This window comes from Taeniopygia guttata, chromosome 2 (assembly GCF_048771995.1).
Source record: "Taeniopygia guttata chromosome 2, bTaeGut7.mat, whole genome shotgun sequence".
NCBI classification, from domain to species: Eukaryota; Metazoa; Chordata; class Aves; order Passeriformes; family Estrildidae; genus Taeniopygia; species Taeniopygia guttata.
The window spans coordinates 5,544,755-5,566,853 of NC_133026.1; the positions used below are offsets into that span (position 1 = coordinate 5,544,755).

At 40.9% G+C, this 22,099-nt stretch overlaps 1 protein-coding gene across 5 annotated transcripts in view; it reads left to right on the top strand.

The window, feature by feature from the left end:
* Positions 1-22,099, top strand: part of LOC100221337 (sodium channel protein type 5 subunit alpha) — a 217,043-nt gene that overhangs the window by 67,588 nt on the left and 127,356 nt on the right. For all 5 annotated transcript variants that reach the window (XM_072925296.1, XM_072925295.1, XM_072925297.1 and 2 more), the window contains exon 8: positions 10,433-10,496. In XM_072925296.1, coding sequence (XP_072781397.1) covers positions 10,433-10,496 — 64 coding nt within the window. The remainder of the gene's footprint in view (positions 1-10,432; positions 10,497-22,099) is intronic.

Below are 22,099 nucleotides of genomic sequence, written 5' to 3' on the forward strand. Positions count from 1 at the left end.
GGAAGATAAGAAGTTGGTTTTGAGTCTTTCAAAGCCCTTTTTAGTTCGAGATAACTGTGTGCTGTGGGCATTTGCTACAGGGGACATTTTGGTTGTGTCTCTGGGATGGCCTGGGATAGCTCCAGGTCTACTTTTTTATTCAAAACTAGCTTCATATCTGGACAAAGTTCTGTAATCTTTCCTTATCTTATCTGCTTTCAGCCTCCAGGCGGGAAATTTTTTTCTCATCTGTCTTCTCAATCCCTTCATTTTGGTTTCATATACAGGGGGAAAAGTCAGTTTATAAACTTTGTGCCATCACTGGCTTAACCACGTGGTAGCTCTTGATTTTTGGTTTATCCCTGAGGAAATAACAACCACAACCCCAGATTTCTGGAACTCCTTCCCTTAACTCCATACTTAAGACCCACGGGTACTTTCCTGTTCTACCAGTGTGTTCCAGAAAAGTCTTTTTTCTATAAATATTTTCAATCTTGCATTGCAAGGTTGCTAACATTGTTGAGAATTGTTGGGTTTTCCCCTCCATCTGCTATGAGATGATCACACACTAAATCCCATGAGGGATTCCTGCCTGTCCACACAACATTTTGCTTGTTCTTGCCATCATTACAATGGCTTCTGCAGCTGAAGGAAATGCCAGGTAACTTGGAAGAAATAGGCAAAATTATAAGCATGGAGATCCTGTGGGAAAATTCAATAGTGGCTCCTATTTATGCTCACTAAATACTAGAATAAAAGGTCCTAAACTATAAAAATGTGAGTAAATGTTCCTGATTAGATTAACCAGAAGGGAAGTGTCCAGGCATTGTCGTTAAAAGCTTAACTCAGTGAAAGAAACTTCTGCTAAGTTACTGTGGGTGCTTAATTACTGGGCACAGCAGTCATGGTGAGATGAGACAAATTTTTAGTCTTCCTCAACTCACAGTGGAGATTCAGGACTAAAATCTGCCTTTAGCTGGGCACCTCTCTTCGACATGAACAAGAGAACTTTTATATTCTTTCTACCCATTGAAATGGCTCAAAATTTAAACAGGAAACTCTAAGAGGAAGACTTATCAGAAAAATTATTCCATTCTGGCTTTGTCTCCAATGAGTAATGCTTACTACTGCAAACCTAGAGAAGGGGAAAAATTAAGATTAAGGGAGAAGTAGCTCATCAGGTCTCCCAGTTTCCTCTGTGTGACTACTCTTTGAATAAATGGATTCTGGGATGAGAGACAGCTGAACATCAGATAAAATCAGACTAAAAAAATTCTTCATGTCAAGTGCCAGTGGTAAAATTACAATCATTCATCTGGGAAAATGGTGACTACTGATAGGTAATTATTTTCCTACCTGCAGTTCTAGATTTGGTACAAGATTGCGATCAATAAGCCCAAGGAGGATTATTTTTAGACATTAATAATAAAAAAACCTGGAAGACTGGAGTTTCATATGCAGCAGTGATTGTATATAAAAAATGAAATAAAGGGGCAAATAAGGTTGAAAATAATGATAGTTTACATCCACAGTATTATGAAAATTATGAGGTCAATATATCAATATCAAAGTCATTGTGCTGTTGGTTATCATTAGGAGAGTTAATAGTTTAGAAATACCAGCTGATTAAAAAACTATAAACCTAATTTCAATACTTGTAAAGATTTCTAGGAAAGCAGCTCCAAATAACAGTCTTGAAAGCCTGTCTTGGGTTGTGGTGTTTAAATTAAAGATGTTTTTGATGAAGTGAAGCTTCATGAAGGTGCAAGTTGGAAAGGATTAAAAGCTGTAGGATGTCAGATATGTCACTGGCTTAGAGAAGTACCAATGGACTGGGTATAGTTGGTTCATGTAGCTTGTGATTTTAGAATCTTTAATGTCATTTATGTATTCCATTATGAAAATGGATTATTGACTAGTCAGTAAGCAGAAATCTGAGTCCTTTTGTTGAGCAGGGTTTAATGTAAGGGCTAAAAGCATAAGAAAAAAATGCTTTAGAGAAGAACCTTAAAACTATAATTAAATTATATAATGTCACTTATGGAATGATAGCCTTAAACCCCAGAATTTTATTTTACTTTACAATAAATATCTTGTTTAAGACACTCTGAAAGACTCTTGTTTTCAAATTGTTCTATATATGTTTTCCTCTCAAAATTAGAATCTTTTAAGGTAAAAGAAAGCAACCCTGTAATTTCTGTTAGATAGTCTTGTCCAAGCAATTGACATTAAAAAAAATTAGCAAGTAAAATAAATGAATGTTCAAGATTTATGAGCCTTTTAGTGGGAGGAATCAGCTACTATTTTTATAGCTTAAAACAGGTATTTCAGGGTTGTTATTTTTTTCTTCTAGAGAAGTTTCTGGCATTCATTTCATGGCAGTGATTTTTCTTTTCTTCTGGAGTCAAATTGTGTGGTTAACAGTGATCTGGGGGAAAAAAACAAAACAATTTTTAAAGGAAAAAATCCAGATCAAGATTAATGTAATTTTTTTTTTCACCTCCATTTAGACCCAGAAGACTTAGGGCTGCTTCAGGTTCTATATTTAGGAAGTATAGAGTATGTGAAGTTTTGGGGATACCCATCCAAATCCTGCTCTTGGACACTTGAGAAGGGATCAAAGGCTTGTGTGGGACAGATGCTGAGGCATAGATTTGTGAATATATAGAAATGTACATTTGCATGTAGATGAAGCTGTGGGTATCTTCTCTAAGCTCTGTGCCTGATTGTTATCTCTGCCTGATGGAATAATTTTTGTTTCCAGAACCACTGAAATGAAGCTCTCTGAACAGATACTCTGAATCTGTATGGGAATTGTAGAGAAAAGAATTTTGTCCAAGTTAGATAATAAATGTAGCCAGTTTGGGGAGAGCTGAAGTGTTTGAGGCGTTGTCTGAGGTGGTAATAGAAGACAGCGAGTGTTTGATGAATAATTTTGGAGGTGGGAGGAAAAGAGAGAAGCAATAAATCAAGTTGGGACTGGAATAGGTGTTTTTTTTATGTATGATTGTGAATGAACCAGTGATTAAAACAAGGAACCTCTCTGGGCTTTCAGATGGTGCTTGTTAGCATAGAATCTATTGACATTACTCTAACTGTAAATATTGTGGCTTTGTTCAAGTATTGTGGGTCTTTTGATAAATAGCTTCATCAATGCTCAAAACTTAATGCTCTGATGTGTTATTAACATGGGTATTGTACCTATGCACTTTAACTTTTTAAGCTAAATAGAAAAAGAAAACCCCGTCAGAAGTGCAAGGATCAGAAAAACAGGAATTGATAATGCTAACTCCAATACAGTCTCTTTCTGACCATCCAGTAAGATTTTTTTCAGCTTTGTGGTGAAATAAGATGTTTTTATATTATGAATATTTGAAATATTTTGTGAATCAGGAGGATTTCTACCTCAGTTACACCTTCCGTTCTCATCACTGCTCATAGGAAGGAGAGATCTACTTGAGCAAAAATCTGCAATGGAAAATTCAGACAAAACATTTTCAGTTTCCATGCACCTTCCAATTGTTCATAAACTACAGAATAAAAACACCACCTGGCTTGAACAGTGATGTGCATTTAAAAGGACTTTCTATGTGCCCATTAAGGTCTGTCCATGGGCTGCTCCATGCTCCAGGTTCAGTGATAAAGTGCATTGCAAAGGCAAGAGCATCTTCTGCTTTTACCTCTGAGCACTCAGCCCAGGTGCGCTGTGAGCAGAGAAAAGCTTGCATTGCAGCTTGCTCTTATTGCACTGCTTTTAAGGGATAAGTAAAGATATATTTTCTCCTGATAATTTCCATCAGTGCTGAACTCCCCCAAGTGAAGTAGAGATAAAATATGGGAATTCCCAGGCTCAATCTGGCCTTGACATACCTAGAGCAGCATCTCTCTGTGCCACTGAACAGTCCCATTAGCTCCAGAAAATGATTAGCAGAGCTCAAAGTATAGATATTTTTCTTATTTTCTATTAACAATAACTGTTGTAACTCAGGATATCCTTATCTACACAGGCAACAAATCTTTCTTTGACTGTTTTATCCACAGGGGCAGCCTGCAGCAGCAACTTCAGCAGTTCAAATGGGCATTACAGTGAAAAATATTTCCTTTAGTTTTGAAAATTCTTCTTTTCCTTTCCCCCTTGCATTTTCTTAAGGCAAAAAACATTGTTATCATGTTCTTGTCACTAGGAGCACAAAGCTGCCTGTTCTCTTTTTCCAGAATACATGCTATTTTTTACTGTGATAGTCACCTTTTTTCCTAGGATAAAAGATGCCCATTTTTTTCAATTGCTGCTCTTCCTAAATTTTCCCACTCATTACTTCTCAATACTTTCCAGTCTGACAGGTACCCTATTGAAAGCACTGAAAATGGCCTTTCTTGAGACCATCAAGACTAACCATTACCCAGCACTGCCAAGTCCACCAATAAACCATCCCCAAGTGTCACATCCACATTTTTAAACACCTGCAGGGGTGGTGACTCCGCCACCTCCCTGGCCTCACAGCCCTTCCCAAGAGGAAATATTTCCTAATATCCAATCCAAACCTCCTTGTGGGCAACCTGAGGTCATTTCTCCCAGTCCTATCATCACTTTTTCCCTGGGAGAAGACTGACCCTGACCTGGCTGCATGCTCCTGTCAGGGAGTTGTAGAGAATGCTGATCTCCTGCCCTCCAGGAGATCAGCACTCCCACCCAGCTTGGTGTCATCTGCAAACTGGCTGAGGCTGCACTTGATCCCCTTGTCCACATTGCTCCATCCTTGCCCTCCTGTACCCCAGTATTACACTTTCCTCTGATCACAGCTTCATATTACATAAAAGTGTTGACTAAGAAACCCTACCAAAATAAGAATCCATCTCTCTTACCTGAATTTATACAGGAAATTTAAGGGCTGACAGGGTTATGAATAGGTGAGGTTTTCTCCTTCTCTGCTTTACTTCACTTTCTGACAGCTTAATATTCCATTTTTCATTTCTCCACTCCTTTTTTTTTAGTGGAGTAGGTGTCTCTAGTGCTCCTCATTCAGTCCATGCCTCAGACTTTATTTACCTGGAAAATACAGTGTATAGGAAATGTTGTTACCTCTCTGTTCACCTTCTCTTTCCCTTTTACTTATGAATGTAACAAAGAAGTGAAGGTACAGCCCTCTGTTAGCCCACAGAGATCCTGCATGCTGACTTTTCATCTTAACCTATGTTTTCTGTCTCCCAGCCATATTTTGATCCAATTTATTTGTTTTCTTTATCACAGTAAGTGCAGAAGTTGGGGTTTTTTTCTATTTTTCCATTATCTGTCTGTAATCACAAATGCATTTGATCTTTGTAGCAGCTTTTGATTTTAATTCTTTTGTGCGAAACACACGAAAAAACTCCACAAAACACAAAACCTCTACAAAACTTCCAGAGAGCACATTTCAGCACTTTGCTGCCTATTCACGTGGAGCATATGTCTAAACAAGAGGTACTAAATGTGCTTTTAGTTACATGCTATGCAGCCTACAGCCCTAAGAGTGGGGGTCTGAGTGACTGGTGAGGCACACAGGCATAGAAGGAGGTTATCTGAAGATGTTTAAAAGCCAACATATGTATTTATTGCTAGTCATTTTCTCCTGTCTTGTCTTCCTGGGGATGCTCCTGGGCTTGGCAAGGTCCTCAAGCCAATTTGAGAGCATCTAAATTCTCTGCTCTCCCCTAGTGCACACCTCCAAAAGCTCCTGATGTGCTTTTCCTCCTCTCCTGATGTGCTTTTTGTTCCCTCAGACCATGTGGGCAGCACAAACCAGGTACTGTGGATCTCAGAGGCTTTCAGAGCCTCTTCCTAGTGCACGGGAGCCATCTAGCTCAAGAGGGCTTGATTGATATTTTTAGTGGCTTTTTCACAAAGGGGGAAAAAGCTGTACTGTCAAAATTGGAGACATTTTCTCTGCTGAGGCGACTGCTGAGCCTGGCAGGGAAATTGTTTCTCTGACTTGTCTGGAGAATGGGGAGAAGCACTAACAGGAGCCTACCAGAGAGATTCAAAGTGAAGGAGACCACTTTCCTCTCACCACCTGGTTGTATGATTTTCTACAACCTCCTCCCAGCCCCTCTGTGTCTCCTGCAGGACAATTCATGCCCAGAATTCCACAAAATTCTTTGTGTTTACGACAAAGTCGTGCAGTTGCCAGTGCTGTACATAAAGTTGTCCCCTTGATCTCTGCTCCTTCTACCCACCCAACTATCTTGGCCATAAGTCCTCCTGTTCCTTTTTGAACTGAAGTTTTGGAAATGTCCTTCCATGTGGTTACAGGGTATGGAGGAATCAGGGAGCTGGGCTGGAAGAGATTTCCTAGGGAAAGAGGGAGGATGGGAAGCAAGGAGTGGAGAGCACCCAAGAGCCTCTGAAACTCAGCAGAAGGGTCATCAGCAGCAAATGCCAGGGGACAGCAAAAGAGACACATATCTCCTGTCAGGGGCTAAGCAATAGGAGAGTAACTGATTATTATAATTATTTACAACCCCTTTTAGCTGGGAAGAACTAACCGGCAGCTCCATTTTTTCCCCAAGCATTCTCCCCTAATAACACCTTTTAGACAGCCTGTTCCGTGGCTTTTGTGAGGCATGTTTTTCATCTTCAAACTCAATTTCATTTATTAGAGGCTTCGCCGTGTGTGACACAGTGTGCACACAGCAAGTGCAGCGAGGATTCACTTTAATTATCGTGTATTGCCAGGAGGCAAAGCGCGTTTGCGCCGGCGGGCGAAAGGGCGAGGAGGGGGTGTTGTCTATTTCCTCTCCATGCCAAATATCACAACTGTAAGGGGATGGAGCTTTCTGAACTGCATTTTAAATTTGGAATGGGAACGTTGGGTGTCTGTCAGTGCTCTGTGCCAGCCCCAGCGCTGGGAGAAAGTCTCCAAGCAATGAGTGCCCGTGTGGCTGCAGTAAATAGTCTGAGATAACAAACACCTCTCTGAAGTTTTTGTTAGAAAGTCAGCCAGAGGACTCTTCTCTGGGCAGTGACTAATGATATTTGAATGTTGCTCTTTATGCAAGTGTGATAATATATAGGGTTGTTATGGTGGTTTTAATTGGAATTAATTTGTTGTAAGATGAGTCAAAATAACATTTCAGGAGGGCCTTCAAAGGAGGAGCAGAAACTGGAGGCAGAAGATCTGTTTTCTAAGCTGACTCTAAATCTTTTTCAGTTTTCTGAAAGAGAAAAATTTCCTTTCCCTCACACAGAAATTAGGAAAGTTTCTACTCTGCAGTCTATGTACCCGACTGACTTTCTGCTCTGTTGTATATTAAAGGTGTGGAAAGCACAAGCTGGAGTGTATTTTTAATTGGAATAATTTTTTGTTTTTGAGGAAGTTTGCTTTTTTTCCCTCCCAGTTAATTTGACAAGTGGAGACATTGTGAAGGTTAACTCTGTTAGAATCACCTGGTGTGGGAGGGAGCAATGCAGAAAGATAATGAGAAATCAGAAAAAGTGTAGAACGAAACAGACAAAATTATGAGGAACTGACTTTGGGAGGAAGATATTGCAAGAATAGACATGGAAAATTTGTGGTTTTACCCACTTGCATATAGTGACTTTAAAATTATGGCCATTGCTATTTGCTTTGAGAAGTGTAGGAGGCAGAACATGGACTTGAAGGAGACCTTGTTATTCAGACCATTTTTACTTCTTTCAATATGACCAGGTAGTTACCTTACTCTGGAAATTCCTGTAGAAAAATTCCAAAAAAGAAACATGTGCCCTATGAGTGTGACACCAACATTTTAGTAAAGCTGATAAAAAAAAAAAAATTAGCATTACCTTTGGAAAGAATGGCACATTGCATAAAGTTTATGTACACACACACAGGTGCTACAAATATAATTGTTTTGGCTTAATTTTACTTCAAAAATTAAGAAAAAAACTCAAAAGTAAGCACCTAAAATAGAGGTTTTCAGTTTTATTTTCCATATTTGTTTTTCTATTTTTTTCCCTACCACAAGCTGATATTTTTCAGTGAAAAACAAAACAAAAATTAATTGCAGTCTTCCAAGGCAATGAAAAATTACTGTGTTTTCATGTGGCCTTGCTCAGTTTGAGCATTTCTCAGAGAGAAAATCCTGCTCTGCATGAAAAAGGAGTTGTCCTTTGCCCACGTTAGAGTTAACTGATGGGGAGCTGAGGCCATGAGGCAATATGGTACCAAGGGTGTTCATTCTTTAAAGCAAGAGTGACGCCTGTTTGCTTCTTGCAGCTCTCTGATTGCCCAGCAGGCTTGATTGAAACCCAAACCAACGAGCTTTGAAGCAAAGATTGATTGTTGTGCACATTTTTGATAATACAGCAATTTGTCTCCTTGGGTGTAAAGCTCTAATCCCCCTTTCATTTATCAGTGGGGGATCGGGAGTTCACTTCTTCCTCCGCCCGAGGTTTGTCACAGCGGCTGTGGCACTCCCTTGCACAGACCCCATGGTGAAGGTGTGCCCTCCCAGCAGCACCTACACACCATTTCCTCAGCCTGCATCTCATGGGGCTCTTTGGCACCTGCCTTGCTGCTTGTTTTAGAAATGTAAATTCTTAAGTCGACAGCAGACAACAGTATTTCGTCTGTTCTCGAGATTTCAGATTTCTTGTTCGCACACAGAACCTTCTTAATCCTTGTCTTCCTTGTCCTCCTTAATCCTGTGCTCAGACTCAGTTCTTATCTTCTGATTTGGCTGACCAGGAGGTGTTGTTCTGGTTTTCAACCAACACTGTGCTCCAGAATTTCAATCAAACCTGGAATCATAGAATGGTTTGTTTTGGATAGGACCTTAAAGACCATCTAGCTCAGAGAGAAAGTGGTCTGATGCATCACTGACTCTGTGCATCCCAAATAATATGCCACCTGTCCTGAGAAAAGCACAGATCCTTGCCTGGCAGAGCTGGAGGGTGAAAGGTGATGCAGATGTGGCATCTTTCTCTGTTTTGGGGTGATTGACCACCAATCCTCAACCATACCCAGTCCCGAGTGTTGCAGTCACACAAGGTGTTTCTGTAGAAAGCCCACATGACCAAGTGGAAGACAAAGTGGAAAAGCATCCAATCTGAGCAGGATCTGTGCTCTGATAACTTGTGAACACCATCACGTGCCCCTGTAACCACAAGCTCCTGGGCAGTAATTCCCTCTTGGCATGCAGCAGAGCAGGGCTTTTCCACTGCTCGCAGCTTACTGAGAAAGCCACAGCACATCTGTTCAGTGGTTGAGCCACTGAGCATTCTCTGCATAGCCCGCCTGGATAAGCTGTCACTCTTGATTTTTAAAACATTTCACAACAGAGGGTTGGCCTGGAATGGGGAACCTCTTGTGAGCAGCATCTGCAGAGGCCCCTCTGCTCACAAAGCCCTACCAGGCAAGGCTGCCACCATCATCTCTTGGCCAAGAGGGGATCACGTCCTCTCTGCTGCAGCAAAGCACACCAGATTGTTTACCCCTCCTCAGTGACCTGCTCACCTCTGGTTTGCATTTTTTACATTTCTAGAGCAATGCTTTTATCTCGTCTTCCCTGCCACCATCCAGGTTTTAGAAATGTTCCTTAGAACATCTTTTCTTCACGCTCCCTCCGGAACACTGATTTTGCTTATCTTTTTGAGAAGAAATTGGCCTCCTGTTCTGCTACTCTGCATGTTAGACTTGGTTGGCTGGGGAGAGAAGAAGAAGTGTGTATGCAAAGTCTCTCATTAGCCTGGAGATGCTAATTTCCTTAAGCCTTATTGATAGTCAACCTGGGAATGATCCACAGAACTTAAATTTAGTTTGCTCTTCTGAGGCTCCCTTGAGAAGTTTCTGTCTCTCTTCATTGCCATTACAGATGATGACAGTGATACATATTTGTCTTAGTGAATACTTCCTTGTTTGTTTGATCTTTAACAGGGTGCATTTTTGTTTCTTTTGCTTTATACTGTGTGTTTCCCATGCTGAGCAGAATCCACCAGACTGAGGGAGTGGGCTGCTTTGTTAATATTATTACATTCTGAGTTATATCTGGTTACGTTTTTAACCTATGAGTCAGTAATTTCTGCCACAAACTTCAATTAATATGTGTCTCATCAGTGTAGAGACTAAAAGTTACAGGCTAGCATATGGTTTGGTTTCATTACATTTACAAAATTTAGTAACAATGTTCTTGGTTTGAACAGAGAGACATGGCTGAATAGAATTTCCTAAAAACCTTGCCCACAGCCCATTGTCATCTTATTCAACAGGTCAGATTTGGAATACAAATAGCAAGTGCTTGCAGGGATTTGAAAAAAATAGATTTATTTTTCCAATTTATAGAAGTTAAAATTAACAAAACAAAGCAAAAGCCTGCCATTCATCTCTCAGTTGCTGAGTTGCTGTCCCAGTTGAATATGCTGGTTGGTGGATGATATTTTTGAATGTTATCATTTCCAGAATGTGTTTACTAAAAAGCAATTTCTCTATCTCTGTTGCAGTGAACTATTTCATTAAAAACGGTACAGAAGATGTGTTACTGTGTGGCAACAGCACTGATGCTGGGTAAGTACTTTAAAAATATCTTCAATTCTGGTCTGGTTTTGTTGCCATTATTATTATTATTATTATTACTACATTTTCCTCTATTTCTGTCCACTTTTCACCAGCATGAAGTAGCTATTTCAACTTCCTTGGGTCTAGGTATAATAGTAGAGAGGATAATGACAATATTGTGCATAGTAATACAATTTTCTCAACTGCAGGGAGGAGAAGTTTCTATGTGTCACTTCCTCAGGTTTAAAATCTTTAGGGGCCTTATTACAGTTCTTTTTCAATCCATTTGAATTTCTCAGTAAAAAATAGTGGAAACTAAGTAAAATTTTGGCTGAGTGGAGAGTATTTTAATGGAAATGAAACAGAACACCTGGAGGGATTTAAATGGATGATGAATTCCTGGCTTTTGGCAAATGAAGGTAAACAAATCAACAAATGTCCCAAAAATAGCATGTTTTGGAAGTAGGAAGGTACTCAGGGTTGAATTGTGATCTACATTTGCACTTGATTTGCTTATGGATTATATGTATTTCATTTTCTCATTGTACAGACAGTGAAGCAACCCAGGGGTGTACTAACATCCTCTGCATAAAGGAATTTATTCATATCCCTGCCATCTATAGATGCCAATGGTTCCTCCTGCATCCCATCCCCAGGGTCCAAGTGCACTGGCAGAGCATGTGATTTTATTTGACAGATTCTCATGATCTTGATGGAAGTGGAAGAGTTCAGACAGAATGGAAGGAGATGGGATCTTCTGTGGTCAGAGGAAATTATCAGCCATGCAAAGATTGCAGGCTGTTAGGAGTTGTAGGAAGAGGTGGAAATTATCTTGGAGTAGTGGGACAGAGGAGCTTCTGAGCCAAATATGTGAGAGCATTTGAACCAGGGAGGTGGGTGTCTTAGGCCAAGGGAGGAGGTGAGATGATCTAATTCTGAAGGAAGATCTTCTGAGCTGGTAGAACCAAATGTGGAAGACTGGGGGGGGAAAAAAAAATAATCATTTAGGAAGAATTTAATGAGGAAATAAATGCCCTCAGGTCCCAGGGAGGGTTGTTTTGCTTTCTGCTGCCGCTGCCTGTATCTGTATTGACATGAGACAAAGGGAAAGCTCAGTGTCAGCCTTCCCTCTGCAGGCCTGGTGTGTCTGATCCGTAGTTAGACTCCAAGATCCTTGGGCAGAGGGCCATGCTTTCCCCTTTGTTTGTTCCTCGGGAGGTACAATGTCAGCATCCATTAATTAAGGCCTTTGTTGATTGTAATACATTGTGTTTATCCAGGCTCAGGCAGAAATCCAAGACTATTGGGATGTTTCCCGGGAATCCCAGGATCTGGCAATCTCCATTGTGCTGGAGAACCTCAGCCTTTGCAAACCAATATTGGGAAAAACAAGTGCTCTGCACAGCAACAATATTTTGTGTGTCAACAATATTCATTGTTCTCGCTGATGACCTGAGCCGTGGCTGCTCATGGGCTATGCTGAAAGAGTTGATTGCTACTGCTTTGGAATTGTTCAACTGGTGGGAAGTTAAATATCAATCCAATATCCGTGGAGTGCTTATATATTGGCAGCCTGTGTGGATTTAAGAGTTAGTTTGTAGCAAGGCAAATGAGCAAAGCCACCCTCTTTCCTTCCCGTAAAAGTTAATAAATTGCAGCATTTCAGCAAAAAGCCATGACTGGAGAAAAGATCTTGTGGAGGCACTATGCCCACAAGAGAGTTACAGCCTGAAATAGCCAGGGGAGAACTTGCAGTTCTTGAGTATATGAGGACAAAAATTACACCTTCAAACTGAGTGTTCTTGTACTTGTTTTGATAAATACATCAAAACTATCAGTGTTTGTGACATCAAGGGAAACCAACTTTCCCTTCATGCCTCGTTTCTTTCTTCTTCAGCCTTTTGCTGTTTTAGTTAAGTATTTAATACCACTGGGTAAGGCTTGAGTTTAAATGCCTAAAAATGGGTAATAAATATTCCTACTTCTGCTGGGTTTTTTTAGCTCAGGATTAGCAAGTGTTGTCTCATCTGCTATACATTGCACAGAGTTGCTGCTAGTCATCCATTGCTGTCGTTTAAAGGCATGAAGATAATTAGAAAAACGATCCTCAGGCCTCAGGGGATGTGCAAAATCATGTATTCCCACCTGATGGGACAGGGAGAGCATAATTTACAGGCTGACGTATCTAACAAGTAGATTTGTTTTCTCTCACCCCTCAAAGATTGAAGGCAAGAGCAAGAGTGGTCAACAGAAAACCAAAATCTGCATGTCTGGGACCTTCTGGGGCAGGTTTCACCACAGGAGCAAGGGAGGGGACTTCAGAGGAAGTAGATAAATGAGGTTGTGGTTCCCTCATTTATTAGTAATGAAATTCATGCCAAGGGAGGACTCTTGGACTGGGAACCCATCAAGGCATCAGGAAGGTGCGGTAAGGAAAGAGAGCTCACAGCATTTATGGAATGTGCTTTTGCTCACAGTTTGAATTCATCAGCCTCTGGGACACACTGAGGACCCAAAGGAAATTCAGGGAAGGGCGGTGTCATGTGTTCTCTCCTGGAAGGATTTGTTGTTAGAGTGAGGGATATCTGTGTTGTGGCCAGGATATTAAATCTTGAGGTAATTGAAAAAGCCATTTCAGTGCATTTTTAAAAGCATGTTAATGACACTCTGAGGTTTGTCTGGTTGCTGTTATTATAGAAGAGTTAAAAAAAAATCCAAATAAATCTGCTATGGCAATTGTTAGGTGATGAGACTCAAGTAGTCTAATGTATGAGCGTGTAATGATGGAGACTGCAACCTGAGCTGGAGTAGCAAGCCAAAATCAGCAGGGAAATGATCATCAGTGGATTCTGTATCACAGGCAATCTAATTATCTCCAAGGTGGGGGCTTTATTACATTACTAGGAATGACTGTTTTCTGAACAAGCACCCAAGCTGCCAATAAAGCAGGAGGTAATGGATCTAGGTAATATTGATTCCAGTTCAGAAGGGATTTGAATAGATATATGTCACTCAGCTGCAGCAAACGTGTGTCTAGTACTTGACCTGGCAGAGAGGCAGGGAAAAAACCCATTTATTTGCATTTCTAGATATGCTCAAGCAACCTCAAGAATCTACTTTAAAAACCATGCTGCAGAGACATGGTAGGAATCAGGGAGGTAGGTCAGGGAGAGATGGTAGGTCAGAGAGATGGCAAATTTCTTAGGTGCACAAGGGCAAATCTGTCTGTGGGGTTTCCTATGTGATGCCTCAGAAACCTTCTTGAACCCTGAAATCTGACTTTTCTTCCTTTAGTCAAGCAGAACTTTTTTGTTGCTTTTCATTTTGTTTATCTGACTGCATTTTCCCCCTTGATGTACAGCAAGAATTTGTTTTGTGCTTACAAGGAGCAGAGTACAATAGAAACAAGAAGTAACTTTTAGAGAAAAGAGAAAATCAAATGTGTGTGATCAAAGATTCTTTGGCTCAAAGTGACACCTGCTTGGTGTTTCACAGCAAGCACATTCAGAAAACTACACTGATAGAAAAATGCTTTGCTCTGTGTGTCAGAGATTGGTCAGACTGGGAGCAGTGCTAACATTAAGAATCTCTAAACTAAACAAAAAAAAGGCAAAAAAAAAAAAAAAAGTAGTGCATTTGCAGTGGTTGATGTTTTTAGATGCGTTTGGAGGTTAAATTTAGTAGTTCTTCTGGATGTTGCTGCACTGGGATATACACAAATTGTTTCTCTTTGCAATTTCAGCATCTTCTATTTTATTTGTTTAAAATAAATGGAGGAAGCTCAGATAGTCTGATTTTTAAAAAAAGATTACAAATTCTATAAATTTGCTTTTCAATTTAATCCCCAGTATATATCTTATCCAATGTTGAACACCTTATTTCAGCCTCAAGGAAGGTGCAGTAAAGCCCCAGTACAATGGTTAAATATTTGAGAGATCTTAGATGGGAGCAGAAGGGGAAAACTGCTCTTTCCTTAGTAAGATCTAGTCCTGGCATCAAGTGGAGCATGATTTGTGAAGGCTGCAGAGCAGCAGGTAACAGTAGGCACCACCACATACTTCCTATAAAAATAGATATATTTTATATCTCTCTTATATATCTCTATATATATTTTTTTTTATCTCTTTCACATCCTGTATTTCTGCCCTCCTGGTCCCACCTTCAGATCCAAGGAGGCATCCTGCTGGAGCACACCACCACCAGAGCAGATTCCCAGTGGGGAGCACATCCAATCCTCCCATGCAATTCCAGCTTGTCCCTTCCTGGTGGCATTTAACCCCTCACTCTGGTGAGGTGCCCAGCACTGCTTCTCCACACAGTAAAGACTTTTATGGGGGCTGCAGCAGTGTGGAATTATCTCTCTGTGAGAAAGGAAGGTACATTTCAGCTCTAAAGCATTTTCACTTTCATCCTGCTGTAATTTCACAGGGATGTTTGTCTGCTGTGTTTAGGCTGCTGTTTTTATTTCCCCTCCTGCCTGAAGGTTTGGTTGAGCAATAGAAACAGCAAGGAAATTTGTCCAGTAGGAGAAGGAGACAAGATGCTGTCAGTGTACAAAGTAAACAGACAGACACAGAAGAGACACTTAAATTCTTTCTTTTCACTTTTTTATTTGCTAGCTTTTCAGAAAAGTGTACATGTTTTAAGTTATTTGTGCCCCCTTTGGAGCAGACTGTTTAATTTTTTTTACCCTTACGCATCATATGTCCTGTGTATTCAGCTGATGGGCAGGAATAGTCTACAAAATCATCCTGACAATGAAAGCACATTTGCATCATGTCTGTACTGATATTACCAAAAAAGACTAGTGAACAGGAAGGAAAAAGCAGCCAGTAAATCTACTTCAGGAGCAACAAGAAAGCACCTTTGGCAACTGCATCCTAGTAATTGTTGCTATAGAAACTTTAGCTACCTTTATTCTTACTATGACCTTGATTTTTCTTAACAGGATACATTAAAATAATGTACACTGTGAGGCAAGATGGTTTGGTACATTCTATCACTGAGCTCACTGCATATAAGGGATGAAAGAATGACCATGTTCTGCAGTGCTCCTCAAAGTCTTTGTGTCAGTCCTTAACTCTTTCTAAGGCATTATCAGAAAAAAAACACCAAAATAACAACAAACACCCTTTTGTTTTCTTTTGTGTTGTGGCATTTTACTAAGGTAATGAATACCCACATGTAAAATTGCATCAGATGCCTGTTTTCATAGTCTCAATGAGCACCAAAAGCAGTGTTTTTGTGGCAGTTTCTCCACATCAGCTCCTGTCAGCGCGCTCCTTACACGTGCGGCGATGCAGAGCTTTGATCTCTCTGAGATGTAGTAACATTCCTTTGCCTTTATGCATCCTCCACGCAGTGATTTAAAGCCCCTTGTAAAGGCTTATCACAGCCCTGAAGGGTAGAGGAGAAACATGCTCCGTGCTGAGGAGGAGAGCTGCTATCGGGTGCCTCCACCAGTGCTACTGCAGCTCTCACCCAGAACTTGGCAGGGGGGAGCCTGGAAAAATGTGTGTGTGCCAGAACATCTCCAACAGCATCCAGCAACACAGCCCCAGCTGCACCAGAAACTGGGGAGCTGCACCAGGGGAAAGTGCACACAGCTGACTCTGTTATTCTGCTGCTGGCAATTAGGACTATTGCAGCTCTAAGTTGCCTTAACTTATATTGGTGTTATTATTATTATTATTGCTGTTGTTATTAATTCTTTTCCATAAGAAAGTCATAGATTCAGACCATATTGTGCTGAATGATGGATAAATAGGGTGAGAAGAGCTCTTTTGGCTTGGAGGTTTGGCATTTCAGAGGTGTGGTCTGGATGAGTGGGGTGCAGGTGTTGCACATGGACACTCCTGGGGAGCAACACCAACACCTGATTGACTTTTCTTCATTAATCAGACAGAACTTTGACTTTTCTTCATTTAATCAGACAAACTTTTCATTTTGTTTATCCAACTGCATTTTCCCCCTTGATGTACAGCAAGTATTTGTTTTGTGCTTACAAGGAACGGAGTATGATAGAAACAAGAAGTAACTTTTGGAGAAGAGAGAAAATCTTCAGAAAATCTTTCTCTTTCAGGAGAAATCCCTGGTTGCAAGCCATGTCGGGACTACCCAGCTTTGTCAGGCAGGTCATGGTCTCCCAGTGTTTAACTTGCTGTAGAATGGGTCCATTCCAGGAAATGGGATACTGGGAGCTTTGGCATGTGCCTAATGGGATCGTTGTGTGCATTACCCTCTCCAAATGCAGCCTGATGTGGTACAGCTGGGCTGACAGGTGGGAGAGCCTGTAAAGTTTGCTTGAGTGAAAAAGGGGACAAAATTTCCAAATGTTTCCTCTTCAAATGTCACCAAAGCAAGGGTATTTTGGCAATTACTGTGTTTTTTAAACTACTAGAGCTAAAAACGTAATTACATCCCAGATTATCAAGCAATACTAGTGCATTTGCTTCAAACCTTTAGGCTATGCAGTACACCTTAAATGAATTTACCTAGATCCTGATGTAAATCACATAAGATTTTCCATTGGTCTGAGCTGGTTACAGTGACAGGAGAATCAGGATGATCTGCTCATGGTGAAAAAAACATCTTGCTTGAGCGTGTTAAACAAACAGGAAGCAAGTATGACACCCCAAAGGTGCTACAGGGGCCATGGGCATGACTTGAGGAATTATAGAGATTTAGGAACAATAATGACAGTCCCCATTCCAAGGGATCCCTGGTGTGCTGGAAGATCATGTCTCTGGTCAAACAGCAGCAGTAGGGATTAAAACCAAATCCACTCAATTCTTAAGGAGGGGTAATATTACCTCTTAGTCAAAGCTGTAATAAGCTCATCAGCCACATGAGAGGAGCAGACTGACTAGAGTCTACAGCCTTCATTAGGCAGTAATCTACTGTTATGTTTATGATGATAAAATATTGCCCTACATTTTGTTTGGTGGGTTAGAGAGAGGCTCTGGTGTCTGGCCACTGGATTGAGTCAGAGGAAGTAAGATCTTGCTTGCCTGGCTGCAGTGTGGAGCCTGAGGAAGGCAGGTTGCAGGAGAGGGAGGTGTTCCCTGCTCCCCTCACAGGCTGAACCCACAGCTTCTCCATCTGCCTGAGTGAGCAGCCAGTGGGGGAGGCTGAAACTTTTCCTGGATTTGAGTCAGCAGCGTGCAGGCTGCTACACCCGGGTCAGTGGGTGCTCTAAACCTCTCAGCAAGCCTGCTCATGGGCACCTCCTTCTCTTTTCTCCTCCAGTTTCAAATCTTGATTCATGTTGCTCTTTATTCTGAGTATTTCTTCTCTTCTTTGTCATCATCACTTTTTTTCCCCCTCCATTTCCCTGCAGATATGGTTTAATTTGCTTGCACTTCCATCATTTTAGACAATTGGCAGCCCTTCCCTTTCCTTTAAAAATGTCCATGTTCTCTCTGTCCATTTGGATTCTTGGAGTGAGAGCTGCTGGGAGCTCCCGGTCAGACCTATTCAAGACAAAGCACGGCACTGCAAGTCAGATTTTGGCTGTTAGGTGGTAATTAGTGGGGAGTTGTAAATCAGACACTCTAACCATGATTAGTCTTTAATATTACAAAACAAGAACGAGCAGGAGAAGGAAAAAACCTGTGACTTTCAAGCTCATGAAGCACCCACTGGCATCAATGGCTTTGGCTGAAGTGCTGCTGGCTTTTGGCCCCTTTCTCCTACATGCCCAGTTACCCTCATTCATTTTTTTAAATGTTTTCCTGTTTTAGAATGGGTTGTTTCATTTTTTTAGGTAAGAACAAATGTTAGTCTAAGGATCTTTGTTCCCCACAGTATGATCTTCTAATTTGACTGCTGCCTCTTCTCTCAGAGTCCAGGAAAGGAGAAAATATGGAAAGTGCAGAGAAAAATACTCAAGTCTGTGGTCTAAAGGAAATCTAAGCGTCTCTTTTGTGGTCTGTGGACTTCAGCAGGATGAGGCAGGTTGAGGAAGACTCTGCTGTGCACATCAACCAGCCATGGAGGCCACGGGCATTGTCTGTCCTTCAAGGGCTGCCAGGCTTTCAAACCCCACCTTGGGGGTTCCATTTCAACCACCAGGGTGACTTCCATTCCCCAGGAATTATCTATGTGTCAAAGACATCAGCCTCAAACTTTTCACCTTGATTTCTGCATTCCTAGGCTTAAGGTATGACCTAAGCAGGAGCACTAAGGGACTTTACCAAAATAGGGGTTTGGATTTTTATTTTTTGCTGGGTCTGTGGTATGTGCTTCACTGCTTCTGCAGTGAGCAAGCCAGAGTGTCCCTTTGTAACCTAAACCCAAGGAAAGTGCAGCCTTCACCTCACAGCTCTCATTGATGTTGACTCCTGGTAGCACATGGGAAACCCTCCCTGCATTTTCAGGATCTGGATGTTACAATCCAGCACATGGATGTTTTACAAATCTTCCTTTATTGCTCAGCCCCATTGGCCACTGTAGCCTGGATCAGCAGGTTGCTTGGCTTGCCTAGATTAAACTCTTGAGACAGAGCATTTTGTAATTATGCCCCTCAGCTACAGCTCTCTGGCATTCCCAGCCTGTGTTATTTAAACCAAAGCTGTTTCTCATGTCCTTTAATTTCCTGTACCAATGCCAGCTTGCAGTGGTGAGTACAGCCTGATGGATAGGTAGGTAGGCTGCTGCTTTTAACTTTTCTGAATCAATGACACTAATTTTATTGTGATCAATTGAACAGCATCCTGTGACACTCCTGTGGAGGATGGTATATTTATGTAGCTTGTTTTTGTTACCCATCCCTGTGCATCAGAGGAGAGCACATTCCTCTCAAATGCTTCCCTGAGGTAAAAGAAGCTGAACAGTTTGCAAAAAATCCAAAGGGGGTAGGCATAATGTCATACATGGTGGAAGGTTCAGTAAAATCTTGAGGCTCTTAAAAAAATCTTCAGAGGAAATGGTGTCAGTTGCAGAATAATATTCTCATGTGAGAGTCTTACACCTAAATTTCTGTAGTGTTTTTCTGGGAAGCAGCATTTTGTTTTCCTCTCAGTGTTTTTAACACGTTCCCATACCCTGTGGGTTATCTCTCTGTTGGCCACAAAAGAGGGTGAGTAGGAATAAGGAGTTGACAAGAAGGAAATTCTGTCTCAAGGGTCTGGTTGCCATAATAAGGGTGTAAGCTAACATTAACAACATTTTTCGGCCGGGGTTCCTGCTTTTCATGCTGCAGCACCTCATTTGAATGCTCTTAAAGCTGAAAAGAATATTAGAGAAGTGTGATTTCCAGGTTTCAGCTGGGATGGAGTTAATTTTCTTCCTTGTGGCTGCTTAGAGTGCTGTATTTTGGATTTAGGATCTGATGGTGGTAACACTGATGTTTTCAGTTGTTGCTAAGAAATGCTTCTACTAAGTGAAAGAGTTCTCAGATTCTCATGCTCTGCCAGTGAGGAGGCTGGGGGGGCACAGGGAGCTGGGAGGGGACACAGCCAGGACAGCTGTGGATCCAGAGGGATTTTCCAGACCACGTGCTCAGTATATGAACAGTGGGGGAAAGCTGGCCATGAGCAGTTGCACTGAGCATCACTTGTGTAGTTCAATTCTTTTATTATTGTAATTATTAGTATTATTATTATTTTCTTCCTTTTCTGCCCTATTAAGCTGTCTGTATCTAGACACACAAGATTTCTTACTGTTACTCATCTGATTTTGTCCCCCATCCCACTGGGGCGGGGGTGAGTGAGCAGCTCTGTGGGGTTTGGCTGCCAGCTGGGGTTAAACCATTCACTGTGGAGTCAGGCAGTGGGAAATGACCCATAAGGACAGAATGAAAAATGAAAAAAATGTATTATATGTGTATAATACTAATTGTATTATAAACAGAAAATGTTCCTCTGAGGGACTACTGCTCACTTTCACAGTCAGAGGGGTTACATCTCTATGTCCTACAGATTTCCAAGCAAAGTAAAATGCTTTGAGCACTTGCTCAAAAATTCTTCATCAAAAGTTTCCCTAGAAAGCAACATTGGCAGTGAACTTGAATGACTTTGTATCCTCTAATATGTGCTCAGAAATTCCTATGAAAATTCAACCCAATGCTCCTAAATCCCTTTTTTTCTCAGGCTTTTGTTCAAAAGGGTGAAGAGATTAAGAGGAAATTCACCCTACTAACTGACATTCAGAAGAAAATCTCACCCTTCTCAATAATTTATATTAATGGCAAAATGGAAATTCTTCTGCCTAAGATTTTAGGCAACTTATTGTAGAAGAAGCCTGATTTCCAAATGACTGCCCTGCCTAGGCTGAAGTCCACCATTTAAGTAACCACCAGCAAAGTTTCTCTCAGCTGCATTGGGTTGTTTTAGCCATTAGTAATAATGTTAAAATAAAAACAATGAGACCAGATCAATGGAGCCACTCAGGATTTCTCTTTAGGGAGAGATGAAGGAAAGGGCTCTGCACCTCTGGCCATGATCACAACATTTCCAACCAAACCCAGTGTGGGAGTGAAGTCATTTTCTCATGGCAGAAATAATCAGCCTTACAGAAATGGTCGTGTCTTGTGTAGACACGATGTCTTAGGGCCAGCAAAGGGAATTTCCTTCTCAGGAGCCTGGAGAATCCATTTCTCAGAGCTCCTGAGCAGCTGAGTGGCACATCACAGGCCATGAAGGCTCTTTGCTGCAGCAGATCACAGGCAGAAATCTCACATCTCTACAGCAGAGTGACAGCAGATGCTGCCTTTGGGAGAGAGGAGGTTTAGTGAAAAAGTCTGCCTCAAAAAAGGACCTGGGTATAAAAGAGACATTCAATGTGCATCTGCATATTTGGGGGGGGGGGAATACAAGATTTCTGCATTTTATTATCTTCTAACTCAGTAATGTTACTGTATTTTTTAATTGAAATATGCCTCTTATTAGGGAAAAATAGGTAGTCAAACTAGGAAAGATCTAGAAGGAGGCATTTCCAGACTGGCAGGGAAAAAATTAGGAGTGACTCTTTTTCTTTCTTTGTGAGATATAATTGTTATTGTCTGAATTCTCAGCTGGTATAAGCTAACTTGGCTCTACCCAAGGTGACAGAATCACTTATTATACCCCCACTTGTGTGCAACATCTAATTCACTAAACATCAGCTGTTCATTTTTCATTGCTTTTTCTGAAAACTACTGTAAACAAAGATCTGCACACATTTTGCAATGCTTCAGCAGTCCTTTTATCAGCGTTCAAAGCAGACTCACTTTAAAATTTGTGATTCACTACTGATATTAAATTAAGATTCTAAAAGTGCTGTTGAATGTCTAATGGTGGTGGCAGACAACATAGATTTGTATAAAAACATATTCTCATTTTGTCATGCAATAGAGATTCCTGTGCTGTAAAATTTATTTTATATCTGTATAAAAACTATAGTTTTTAAAGAAAAAGAACACTGGTTTTCACACTGACACACACTCTGCTTTCTCAGGGATTGATTTTTTTTTTTTTTCTGGAATTTTAAAAATTAGTTTGCTTTATTTGTATTTCTGCTTTGCAGTTCAGTTTCTGGCAATATTCTGCTTTGGTGAAAAAGTAGCAGCGATTGAGAAGCTCTAAGACATTTTTCTGGGAGAAAATGAAGCTGAAAGCTATACAGTTGATGTG